The following is a 12,621-nucleotide window of genomic DNA, read 5'->3' on the forward strand; positions in this document are numbered from 1 at the left end:
AAGCTCGCTCATTTAGGGATTTTTATGGAGGTTTCATCATTTAGACATGATCGATTATTTACTCAATCTCCAACCCCTCTCCCTTTCCTGGAGAATGAGGGGAGTGGGGCTGAAAGTTCTAGGCTTCTAATCAAGGCTTGGTCTTTCTGCAGCCAGCACCCATCCTGAAGCTTTCTAGGATCCCACCACTGAGCTGCCTTATTTAGAACAAAAGAGGCTTCTATCACTGGGGAAATTCCAAGGGATTTAGGAGCTCTGTGTCAGGAATAAAAGACCTCTTATTACTCACAAAATTCCAAGAGATTTAAGAGCTCTGTCTCAGGAACCAGGGATGAAGACCAAAAATATATTTCTCACAATAACACAGATTTGGAAGTACAAACTCTGGTTGGAGTCTAGAGTGCATGAAAAGAAGTTGCGTATTGAAAAACAAAGTAGGTAGCTTATAGAGAGTTTGGGAATCTGACCTTAATCTAGTGGGCTATGCAGAATCATGTAGGCTTTTTGTGTAGAAGAGTTATGTGAGCCGAACTGTGCATGCAAGAAATTAGTCTGGCTGCAGGATGTAGGGTAAATTTTGAGTGAGACTCAAGGGTAGATAGCAATCTAGGTTCACTTCATAGTAACCCCTCGGTATGTCAGTCGACTGATGGGAGGTGGTGCAGCAGTAACAACCTTCAAAGTTCAGTGGCTTGAGACAACCAAGGTTTATTTCTGTGATGTTCCAGGTCAGCTGTGGTTTTGCAGCATGTGACTTCAATCTGGGCTCCCCTGTCTGGGACGTGCTATTAGTGTGGCAGAGGGGAAAAGAAAGAGAACCATGCAGCGGCCTGTTAAAGCTGTGGCTCTGAACTGGCATGCATGTCTTTGTCCACATTTAATTGGGCGAAGCAAGTCACATGGCCATGCCTGATCTCAGTAGGGTCAGGAATTACATTCCTCCTACTAGAAGCACTGCGGTCACATGGCAGTAGGTGGGAACATGTAATCCATTTACAGGGAGGGCAGCGACTAATTTGGAACCCACTACACTTTGCCATTCTAAATCACATTGGTAAAAAATTCCCAAGGAACAAAAAATTCTCAAAAACATAGTGCTGTGTGTTTCTATCTTGAAATTTCTATAGATCCTACCTCTCTCCCCTTTCCTTCTCCCTGGCTGTGTTCAGAGCCAGATGTTCCCACTGTAACTGTGTGCCTCTAGGTGCCTAAAGATGCAGCTGACAGAGTACCAGGTTTCTTGGATTATAGGCCCCAGGGAAAAAAAGAGGTCTGTCTCCCTTGTCTCTTGACATTGATCCATCTCCAAATCCAGAACACTGAAAGCCTGCTGGACCAGGCAGAGTGTCATGAATTCCAATTACCTGCCCACTACCCCAACCTGGTCTGGGTCATCCCCAGCAGAGTGAACTCTGTCAACCTTTCTAGTTTGATCTGCCTGCACAATAAATGTTTGCAACCCTTAGACCACCTCAGATCCTTCTTTGGTGACCTGGGGCCTTGGAGTCAGCCCAGCCTCCTCTCTGTGCTGGAGGCCTGGTCCAGGCCTGGTCCAGCAGGAGGTGATAGGCAGATGAGGTGAGGTATTTAGTCTGGAAGTTCTGAACCAGGCCTAGAGATTGCTCACGGTAGGTGATGTCAGGGTGACTGAAATGCAATCTGGGTTTTATTTTTTTCCTTTTTAATGAGCAACAATAATCGTTTAATAGAAACAACAGAGATCATGCAGTACATGCTTAGACATGTCCCTCTCATCTTTTGGGCTATTTTTGTTGAAGAAGGAATACTCTGTGTTTGAAAACATCCAAGTTACCTTTTGTATGTGCTGTTGGAGAAGTTATATGGGTGGCTAGTTTTTTTGAGGAGAAGTAATCAGAGCATGAAAGAATCAGAAACACCACAGATTGTGCATTTGTGACACTCCCACCCCCACCACTCAGCAACCAGTGAAGCAGATTTTAAAATTGAACGATAAAGGATTAAACATGAAAGGAATGGAGTGTTTGAAAGAATTGGAACTGAGTTAGTGCTAAATGGAAGCTCTATGCTCTGTCATAATGTTGGTCTGGGATTTGGGAGAACTAGTTCCTATTTTCAAATTTTTGAAACCATCTGGATGGTTTTCAGGGCCCTTTTCCTTTTGGTGCCTTTTCCCACAGGACTGTTAATATTCATAACTTTCTTTTGGTCCTATATTCAAAGCATATCAAGCTTAGTTATTTCTTCCTTTAACATCTCTCATAGTTATTTCTTCCTGTAGTAGTTGGGAGTCTTTCAGCTAAAAGTGACAGAAACTCAAATTAGATGAACCATAAGATAAATGTGTTCGAAGGACTCTGGGATGACTCAGAGATCTCAAGGGCAGGAAATGGCTGGGGATCAAATACAATCTCTTCTTCCTATCTTCCCATCTCCTGTTTCTGTCCCCATGTGTGTCTCCTTCATTTCTCTCTCTCACTACAGACCAGCTGTGTCTGCTTCTCTGTTCCACATGGTTAGAAACATGGCCTCACATATCCCAGATTTTACCGTATCAGTCGTTAAAGAAAGACTGGTTTCACTTCCTCAGTCCCAAACCCCAAAATGCCGTCAGACACCCACTTGGGACCAGTAAACTGTGATCAAGGGATCATGGAACTGGGGCTGGTCCAACTTGAGCCCCTGTGTGTGTCTTCCTTGCCTTCTCCTCTGAGTGATCATATATGTAATATATGATTTTATGTGCCGTATAAAAACATGGCAACAACCTGTTGAACCCAAATGACTGGAGTGAAGGTTACTACAATTCTCCAAAGAAAAAGTGCTATTTCTAGAATAAATGGGGTTTGGGGTTCTGGGCAAGAAAAGGAGTGACTGTTCGCTACAGCTCCTCTCCATCCCCACTTAGGCTGGGTGTTAGAAACTTTTACCTTCATAATAATGGTTTGCTCATTCGCCTCTTTTTCTCTTGTCTTACACCTGTTCAGTCCATCTTCCACGTTGCTGCCCCTGTGATCATTCTGAAGTAAAAATATGATCCTGTCATTTGCCAACAGGCTAAATTCCAGGCTGCTTAATAAGGCTCATAAAGTCTTACAAGATTTGGTGTCAGCCTGCTCCCCCAGGTTTTCCTCTCTTTCTTCTCCTGCCCATTGCTCCTTGCACACTGCTTCAATCATGCCCAGCTCCTCCTCATCTCTTTTGCTTGCCAGCTTCACCCTTTACCTGGAATGCCTTTCCTACTTGTCTTCTCAATAGTTGTCTTTCAGAATTCAGCCCAAGCTTTGCCTCCCCTAGAAACCTTTCCTGAGCCTTGCTCTACCCTTTCCCACCCCACCCCCAACAATTTTTCCATCTTTGTATTCTGCTGATCCCTATACTGACTTCTACATATTGCATTCTTTCCTTTTCTTGGTTGCTTCCCTCTAGTAGAGTATGAGATCCTTGTAACTGGGGGACTCTTATTTCTGTCCTAACTAGCTCGTAATAACTACTCAGTAAATGCCTATAAATGAATGCAAAGATGAATTAGTTCTTTGGGGAGACATTTGAGGAGAATTTCTTAGAAATTCGATCTGTAATGCAGAGTAGGACTTTCCACGGCATGGGTGTTTCCTACAACAGATTGTGAATCACCTGAGATCAAGAACAATGCCTTATTGCTTGTAGATGTGCAACAGATGCTGTTGGCTTGCTTTGAGTCTTTAAGATGCTTTGACCTCTTCATAGTCAGGCAAAATTGACTGTAATTCAAGACAGTGTTTGGTATGCATATATAGGCATTTTTCAAGGAAATGATTAATTACATTGCAAAAAGACAGCAGTTACTTGACAGCTTTTGAAATGGGAAGGTGGTGTCTGTCAATAGAACTCACTAGTAATATGGGTGATCATTCTGGCATTCCTTCTTTGGTGCCCAGGAGCAGATATGTTCAAATACAGGCTGCAGTCAGCGCTGACAGAGCTGCTTGTGCAAATAGCAGTGGTCAGGGCAGTTCCGGTGATCAGACAGGCTTTCAGTGTTGGGCTCTCCTTTCAATTTCAGTCCAGCTTCTCCAAGATGAATGAAGTTTGACTCTTCTTTCTTTGTGACTCTTCACATCTCTAATACTAGGAGAAAGAGATGAAAGACAGAAAAGTGTTGAAACTTGGCATTAAAAGGGAAATTTCAACATGACATGAAATATAGTACTTTAGTTTTTTTTTGATCCGACTCAGTTCTCATAACACAGTGTGGTAAAATGTGAACAAATTTGGCATCTTGCATATTAATTGTACTCTTTCAAATTGACAAAGTTGAAAAGTAACCACAAAACAGGACGTTGGCAAGCTAACATTTATAAAACCGGAGAAATGGGAGTTTGTGGAGAGACCTTAGGCTCAGTTTACAAAGTAGATAGTGGCTAGAACAGGCTGTTAATAGCAGCTGGGGCTGCAGATGTGAACAATGGATTAATTGTACAGAGAGAGGAGGATGACAGCATAGGATGAGAGGAGAGAGACACACTCCTTCATGAAAAGCAAAGCAGGTCCACATAAAGTGGACCTTTTTTTCCCCAAGGGAAGCGCTTTTGATTCTGGATTTGGGAGCTAGGAAGTAGTATGCTTTGCGTTGATGCTTTTGATACAGAACCCAATGAGCTAGAACTATAACTCTTCCACTCATGCCAGTATGGCCGTTTTTGCCTTTTCATTTTTCTCTCTTTATTTGATTCAGCAGATACTGAGTACCTGTCTGCTGTGTCTATACCTGTAGGGAATAAAGAAATGAATTAGCACAGTCCCTGGCTCAGGAAACCTCTTGGCTTAATGAGAATATAAAACACTTAGGATGGTGCCTGGTCCATAATAAACACTCTGTAAGTGGCGGCTGTACTGTTAACTGGGGAGGGGAGCCCAACAGTAGATACTGTTAATAGTGATAACTATTAGCTGCCAGATACTGAGTTACTATTATGTGCCAAACATATTAGTAGACATTTTGCTTAAATATCCACAATCCTAATTTAATGTGAAATGCGCAGTTATTTAAGTACAGAGTATATTAGAGAGGTGGAGCTATTGACTAAGCACAGAGGAAGGAATACATACTTGCAGAGAGGAAGCTGAAGCAGCATTGGAGGAGGTGATGTTTGGACAGGTCTTGAAGATTGAGTTGTAGCTCACTGGACGTGCACGGGAGGGGAGAGAGGGAATTGTGGGAAGGAGGGATTCCCTTATACTTCTATGTTTTCTTTTCTTCTTTTTCGCCCTGGACTTCCTACACCGGAGGATTTCTTCGTCATTGGTGGAAGCTCTTAGAGCTGAAGAGATGGCTGACTTTTGACATAATATATCGGTGAATAGGGGAGCTTGCTCCTGTCTTTTTGGGACGGGGGTAGGAATCCAATAAATCCACAAATAATGTCTGTACGGTGACACCAGTCTTGTCACTTCCACAAGTGAGATGAAAACAGAGGCTTTGACAAAGTGCTGTTGTGTTTTCTACTATACTTTGGTGCTGCTGAAGGATTCACACTCACTGATGTGTACTGTGTTAAGCAGCCAGCTTATGTGAAAACACAGATTTATAAGATCTTTTAAGTAAAAGATAATTCACCAAGAAGTTGCTTTAAAAAGTAAATCCTCAGAGTATTTTTGTTTGGTGGGATTATGGACAATAAAAACATTAGGAGAACCAAGGTCTTTTCTTCTAAGAATTAATAATGTGGCAGAACAAAGGGAATCTTGCACATACACACATGCACACACACAATCTGGTTAGACAGGTATGAAGTTCACAGTAATGGGAAGTAGTATCCTTAAGAAAGGTTCCATGAAGGAGTGACATCTGAGATGACGTTGAAAGATTTTAATAAGGAGAAATTGGAAGGGAGTGGTCTTCGACTCACTTCCCCAAGAATCTGATGTGTGCATTCAGAAATTCTTCTTTACATAAAATTAGATTATTTTGAGAGAAGTATTGAGTTAATTGCATTCTACCTGGAGAGAAGTGGTGAGAGGTATTAAAATGATTTTGGAAAAACATGTGTTTTTTTAATTTTCAAAAATAATAGTTTCTTATTTTGTCTTTTTAACTAGACCATAAGTGACTAGGGGACCAAAAAACATGCCCAATATATACTTGAGTTCTGTGTAGTACCAAAATCTGAGAGAGGTGGCTAATAGGTATTTGTTGATTGCTTTCTGGATTAAACATTTTACAATCTGAGAACGTATTGGTGAAAGGATACAGAAGTAATGCAATTGAAAGTACCTTTACAGTTGGTTTTTATGGATTAGAAATATGATTACCAGTCATATTTCTTAGAACACTGATGCCTTCTGGCTCTTCAAGGAACATAGAAGATGCTTGCTTTCTTGTTTTTAAATTATAAGTTGAATTTTGCTGAAATGCCTTCAGAGAATAGGGCTTTTAGATGAGTGTGTTTGACTCTGCTGCATCCTGGCCCTGAGTCCTGGAACTCCTTTGCTTCAGAATATATATCACTCAACACGTTTGCTGTATTAAAAACAGCTTGCATAACTTTACTAGATGTTCAGTGGTTCACAAAGATGCAAAGCAAACATTTTTAAGAGAGTGATGAAGGTGGAGCAGATGTGTATAGCAAACTGCAGGGAATTAAATGCTGGTATGAGTTTTACAAGTTGCAAACTAAGAGGAAGGAGTGGGATTCTGAGAAGGTAGAGTCACATTTTATTGAAAACAAGGAAGGCAATGGCTTTCAGATTTTAAAAACAACTGGAAAGCATCTGTACTTTTGGTTCTTTTTCTAGTTGAAAGATCTCAGAAGGTATGGATGCCCTTACAAAAAATGTTCTCACTATGTTTATTGAACATTGGCATTGATGAAATATGAAATTTATACTTGGTTTCCAAATTAGATTTATTTTTTTACTCAGTTGTATGCATTAAGAAGTTCCCCATCTCCCACACCCTGGTTGAAATACTAGTGACTTCATTATGAATACATGAAATAAGCATTTAGGAATTCTAATGAAATGAGTTAGAAGTCTTAAATAACATATTCCTCTAGTACAATGTGCTGGCTTTGAAAAAATGATTTTTTATTTGAAGTGGTCAGTTTCCAAGGAATAACTCTCAAGAAGATGATTTTATTCTCTTTTGAAATGTCAATGGATTTTGTATTGAAAAATGAAAACTTCTGTAATACCTAAGAAAATCACTTCCGCCTTTGTTACAAACCTTTTGTAATTAAATTATGATTAAATGTTGGCCATGAAAAGAAAGATATTAGTTTGTAGATAGTTTATTTATAGTACAAACAAGGTTGCAAGAGAAATGATCAGACTACCTAAGACAAATTATTTTAGACATCTTTAAAAATGTTTTAGTAACAAATAATTATTCTAACAATAGTCAAATAATTGTTCTAATTTCTGCACAAACTACAAATTATACATGATGTGGCCATACTTGTTTATCCATGCGAACCATGGGATGATGGTGCCAAAGAGGATCCCAGTGCTCATCTAGTGACCGGATCTGTATTTGACCATTGAAGGAGCCCAGTTCCCCCAAAACATACATCTGAAAGTAATGAAACATCTGAAAATATATTTTGCAATTGAACTTATTCATAGCAGTTCTGACATCCATTCTGTTTTCTTGTCTGCATTCTATCTCCTTCTTCTGGTATTACGTTTATTTATTGAAAAAAAAAATCACATACAGTGGTTGCTCTGTATGAGGTACTGACTCAGACACTATGAGGAGCATGTGACAAAGTCCCTGCCCCCAAGGGATTCACCTTCAAAGTGGAGATGAGACCCACACTAGAGAAACTGAGGCCTAAGATAGGACCACATGTGGACTAGTGCCATGGGAGCTACAGAGTGCTTTAGAATTTCATAGAAGGGGGGATTATTTGTAGCCTGTATTAACAAAAAAATTACAAGAATTTTTCTATTCACCTGCTTTGAGTTTTTAGGGAAATCCCTCAGATTTCTGGGCTTCAACTTTCTTACTGGTAAATGTTTAGTAAAATAATAACCTGTACTTCATCACTGGAGTGATCAAAGGTTTTGAAATTCGAGACATAACTCAGTTCAGGGAAAGGTGGGTATTAGACAAGCAAAGAACAGAGATATCTACCAGTACTGGCAGGACCCTTTTCTCCTCTGCAGGGTTTTAACGTTTGTCTGCATTTTTAGGGAGCAACTGCTGAAAATGAAAATTTTTTATCTTCTTTTTTATGATCAAAACCAACTTTAAACTATTAACTATTTGTTAAAAATGGAAGTTGGCACAGAACTTGGAATGATTATTACTGAGAGGTAGACCCTCAAAATTTGGGGTGGATTTAATTTTATTTCAAGTAGCATTACTGTGAATGTAAATCTCTAGCTTTCTAACTTTGTATGCAAAATAGCAAACTGTTAAAAATAAGGTAGGTATGAAAAAGCAACATATAGCCAATAAGTAATTATTCGCTGTATATATCAACTACTAACAGGCATTCATTGAGACTCTAGAAGAAAACAATAAAGATACTTAAAAATTGGAAAATAGCCTCTATTGACCATTTAAAGTAAGGAGAGTTGACTTAGGTCAAAGGAAAGGAAAATGTCCTAGGAATGAAAGTTGAGCATTAAAAGGAGGTTGTGGAATCTCCTTTTCTGGAAATGTTTAAAAACAAGACAGATCTTCATCTCTCAGGAGAAGTGTTGAAGTTCAGTCCTGCCCAGAGGCAGGAAGATTAACTGGATTATGCCTGTGTGGTCTCTCGAATCATTGGAAGAGCCCTTGAATGCAGGAAAAATTCTGCACTCTGTTGGCTGAAACTATTGTTTCATAGCTGTTCATTTTAACCTTGGTTATTATAAGACCAGAGTGAATGTTTGTATAAGTCACAAAATTGAATTTGGATTTGAGATTGATAATGTAAGTTGTTTGCATACCTGAATCAGTTTTAAAAGCATTGAAGAAAATGTAGTGCTGAAACTACTCAGAGCATAACTTAGTCTTTTGATGATGTAGGACGTACCTGCTTTCTTGCAAGGTCTCAATGCCATCAAGCATTGAATATATAAATATAAAGCAACTACTACAAACACTGCGGGATACAAATATGAATTAGGTATGGTTCCTGCTTTAAAACATATGCACAGATCATATACATGGTAAGTGAAAAATAGAGTAATTGGTATAGGAGTCATCAAAAAAGGATTAAACTGTGTTGTGAGAGTTCAGAGAAGAGAAAGCTAATTCCTTTGGATTTAACTAAGGAATCCTTCCTGGAAGAAAAATATACTGAACTGGGAGTATGAAACATTTTGAAGGGTGGAAATGGAGGGAACAGTGACAGAGGTGGAATGGTACCTAGTAACTCCAAGGTATGGACAAGGTCAGCTGAAGCATGAGGAAGTTGGGGACATAGGCTGGAAAGGCCTCTTTACGGCCCTTCTCAAATGCCGGGTCAAAGAGCTTGCATGCTGTTTGCTTAGTCCCATGGAAATGATTAAGCATTAAAGGGTCGCTGTCTGTGGGAGGTTTGTAATTTGCTATTTGGACTGCAAGGGAAAAAAGACTGTAACAAGGAGCCCAGGAAAGTGCCTACTGAGTCACCTGGGCCAGAGTTTGCTAATGGGTATACTGAGAAACACTAGTTTGAAGGCATGTTAATAGATGTTACTCAAGAAAGGGTCTCCTCACGAAAATTAATTGGAGAAATAAGTTAATTAAATGGGTTTATTTGCTGCAGGACTTTTCAGAGCCCTCAATATTGAGAATTGTATTGAGAATCTTAAACGAGGAAAACGCACGCTATTTCCAACATGATTTAATCATTTTTTCATGGGCCATCTCATGAAACCTTGGAACACATTTTGGGAGGCGTTGCCCTATGCATTTGATAGTGGTGGCTGCATTGGGAGTGGTTGTCATATGCATGAAAAACAATGATTAGATGAGAATCCTTATGAAGGCATTATCAGCCATTCCTGTACATAGTAGCCATTCAGTAACTATACAGAAAATTAATGCATGCAAGAATGAATTAATGATTGATTAACACTGTTTGGTCCAAGACTGCATGCTGAAACAGGAGAGAGAATGGAGTCCAAGATGGAAGTGTGAGCTTCCACTATGCTAGAAATGGTAACATCAAGGAAAGTTAGAAGGAACTGGTTTAAATGAAAGTCGATCACTTGAGGGTTTCTTGAGAAGCTGTGGGAGATCCAGCCACGGGGTTTCAGCAGATGCTGCAACTGTGGACTTGCGAGACAAGTCATTGTTTTTTCTCACTAAAACACATTTGGTTAAGATGTCTGCATGTTTGAATTCTGGATAAATAGCAGTTTTCTTATACAACTTACTCTAATACAAGACGATAACCTTTGATGTAGTCTAAAAGAAACTTCAGGGTTAACAAAGCATCAAGCCTATGGCAGTTTTTTAAAATGAGACAGTAACAAGCATCCTCATCTTCATCAGTGAATTTTTTTTTGCAGTCTGATTTACTCATAGAAGTTAATTAATTTTTAAGTTTAATATTTTGTTCTTTTATTTAGGTATTTGCCTTTGATTATTGCTTTTGGTCCATGGATGAATCTAACACTACAAAATATGCTGGTAAGTTGGCTCTCTCTCTGCATTTGACGGTTAGGCCTCTGGCCTCTTCTTCCATCATGTCTATTTTCTTTAATTATTCTGGAGTTCTGTTTTTCCCATAAAATTCACACTCATTCTTTCCAATTCTAGCACGTGGGCTTTGAAGTCAACAAGATTTGATTTCAGGATCTGGCTCAGCCACTTACTTGCTGTGAAGCCATGGACAGTTTTTTATTCAACCTCGTTAAGTTTCTTCACCTGTAAAGGGGGTATTAGTGTGTTCAGAAGTGTTCCAAGGATTCGCGATAATGGGGAACCACCTCAAGCGATAAGAGATAGGTACTGTGATTATCACATGAAGAAGGGATTTAATGTGCCATGCCTTTCTTGTCACTAACTTTAAGGGAATGCACTGCTCCATTTTATAGAAGCAAAGCACAGGAGCTGTTTGTTTCTGGGACCCTCTTGTGTCCTGAGTGTTGTAAAGCAGTCAGTGGTTGAGATGACCTAACCCTGCACACTCCTCAGAGAAACAGTGCTTCCTAGCCCCTTCCTGAGGCATTTTACTCCTGTTCCACTGAACACAAATGACTCCTAATCTTATTACTTGCGATCACAGGTGAATCTTAGCCTTTACTAGGAGTTTATCACAGTTGTTTTAGCTCAAGAGGGAAGTATTTGCTTTGCAGGAGAAAGTCTTTGATTCCTTCCCATCTGAATGTGTCTCTCTTTTCTTAGATATAGAGTGCTAATGAGTGTTTTCTCCTTATTTCTATTTATATGAATATCAGCTGAATGACTTTCTCTTTTACTTTTAAAGAAAGAAAGCCAGTGAGGGGAGGATGGAGAGGATGTAGGTCTTAAAGGATTAGGTGGCAAAAGGAAGTTACTTGCTTGTAGGGAATTTTGTTTATTGATAGCCTTTTCCTTGCCACGTGAAACAAATTTGTTGAGAAATTATTTGACATATAATTTTTTCAAAAGTTAACAATCTTGAACTAAGAAAATTCCTTCAGTTGCTCACATTGAGTAAATTAGCCTCTCTTTCCAAACATCATTCCTGCAACTTCAGCAATGTATTTTATTAAAGTGAATAAATACTTCTTAATGTTGGTTGTAATTATTTTGTCGTCTTATCAGTCCTTTGGGACTTTGGATGATAAATTCTACAGAGTCTGGAACAGTCTGCCTCTGTCTTGACTGTTAGCACTGTGTGTATTTTTGTGCTGGGTGTGTGCTTTTGGATTTAAATAAACACCAAAAGTAAAACATTTCCTGCCATGACAGAAACAAATGAGGACAAATGCTATGGCTATACAAAGCCCATCTCTCAGCCTGTTCAATTCATGTTGTTCAGGATGCAGCCAGATAAGTCTTCCTGAATTAGAACTCTTCTCATGCAACTCTCAGATACCTTCAAGGACTCCTCATCACTTAGAGACAAAATCTGTCCTCCTTGGGATGACATTTGAGGTGCTTTATTATCTAGCCCCAGCCTACCTTCCCCCACCATCTGCTCCATGACTGCCCACCACCAATTCTGTGTCCCAGCCCAATGCTGTTTTGTTCTTCTTACATAACCCAGGAAGCCAGAAAATCTCAGAACAGTTCCTTAAGTATTCGTGAAAGCCTTCCTGTGTGCACAGCCTAGGAAGCCCTGGAGAAATTAAAAACTAAATTGGAAAGCACAAGGATGCGTAACAAACAACAGTAAACATTTTGAGATAAATTAAACTCTGATGAGTTTTACAGGCTTTAAGTACTAAAGAAAACCCAAGGAAAGGCAAAATCTGGAAAGACTGAAGATGCCTCGGAAGGCTTATAGAGGAGGTGGGACTGAAACTAGGCGTAAAAGTTTAGCACAGTTTTAGCTAAAGGGCAGTGGAGTGGGCATCCAGACAAGAGGAGGCAGCATGGTATCAAGGAAAGCTCATGGACTCTGAAATCTCAGGTTTAAATCTCAGGACCACTGTTTTGGTTCTCTTAGATAATTTAATCTCTCTGAGTTACAATTTCTTTTCTGCAAAATGGGAAACATGGAAATGATAATACCTATTTCATATGTGCTT

The 12,621-nt window shown here is 39.5% G+C and overlaps 1 protein-coding gene across 1 annotated transcript in view; it reads left to right on the forward strand.

Moving 5' to 3' along the window:
- KIF13A (kinesin family member 13A) overlaps nt 1–12,621 on the forward strand; it is a 187,105-nt gene that overhangs the window by 87,024 nt on the left and 87,460 nt on the right. Inside the window, 1 exon segment of the mRNA XM_070515598.1 lies at nt 10,513–10,573. Within this exon segment, the coding sequence (XP_070371699.1) occupies nt 10,513–10,573 (61 nt within the window).

The sequence above is a fragment of the Equus asinus genome, chromosome 8 (genome assembly GCF_041296235.1).
Source record: "Equus asinus isolate D_3611 breed Donkey chromosome 8, EquAss-T2T_v2, whole genome shotgun sequence".
Taxonomy (NCBI): domain Eukaryota; kingdom Metazoa; phylum Chordata; class Mammalia; order Perissodactyla; family Equidae; genus Equus; species Equus asinus.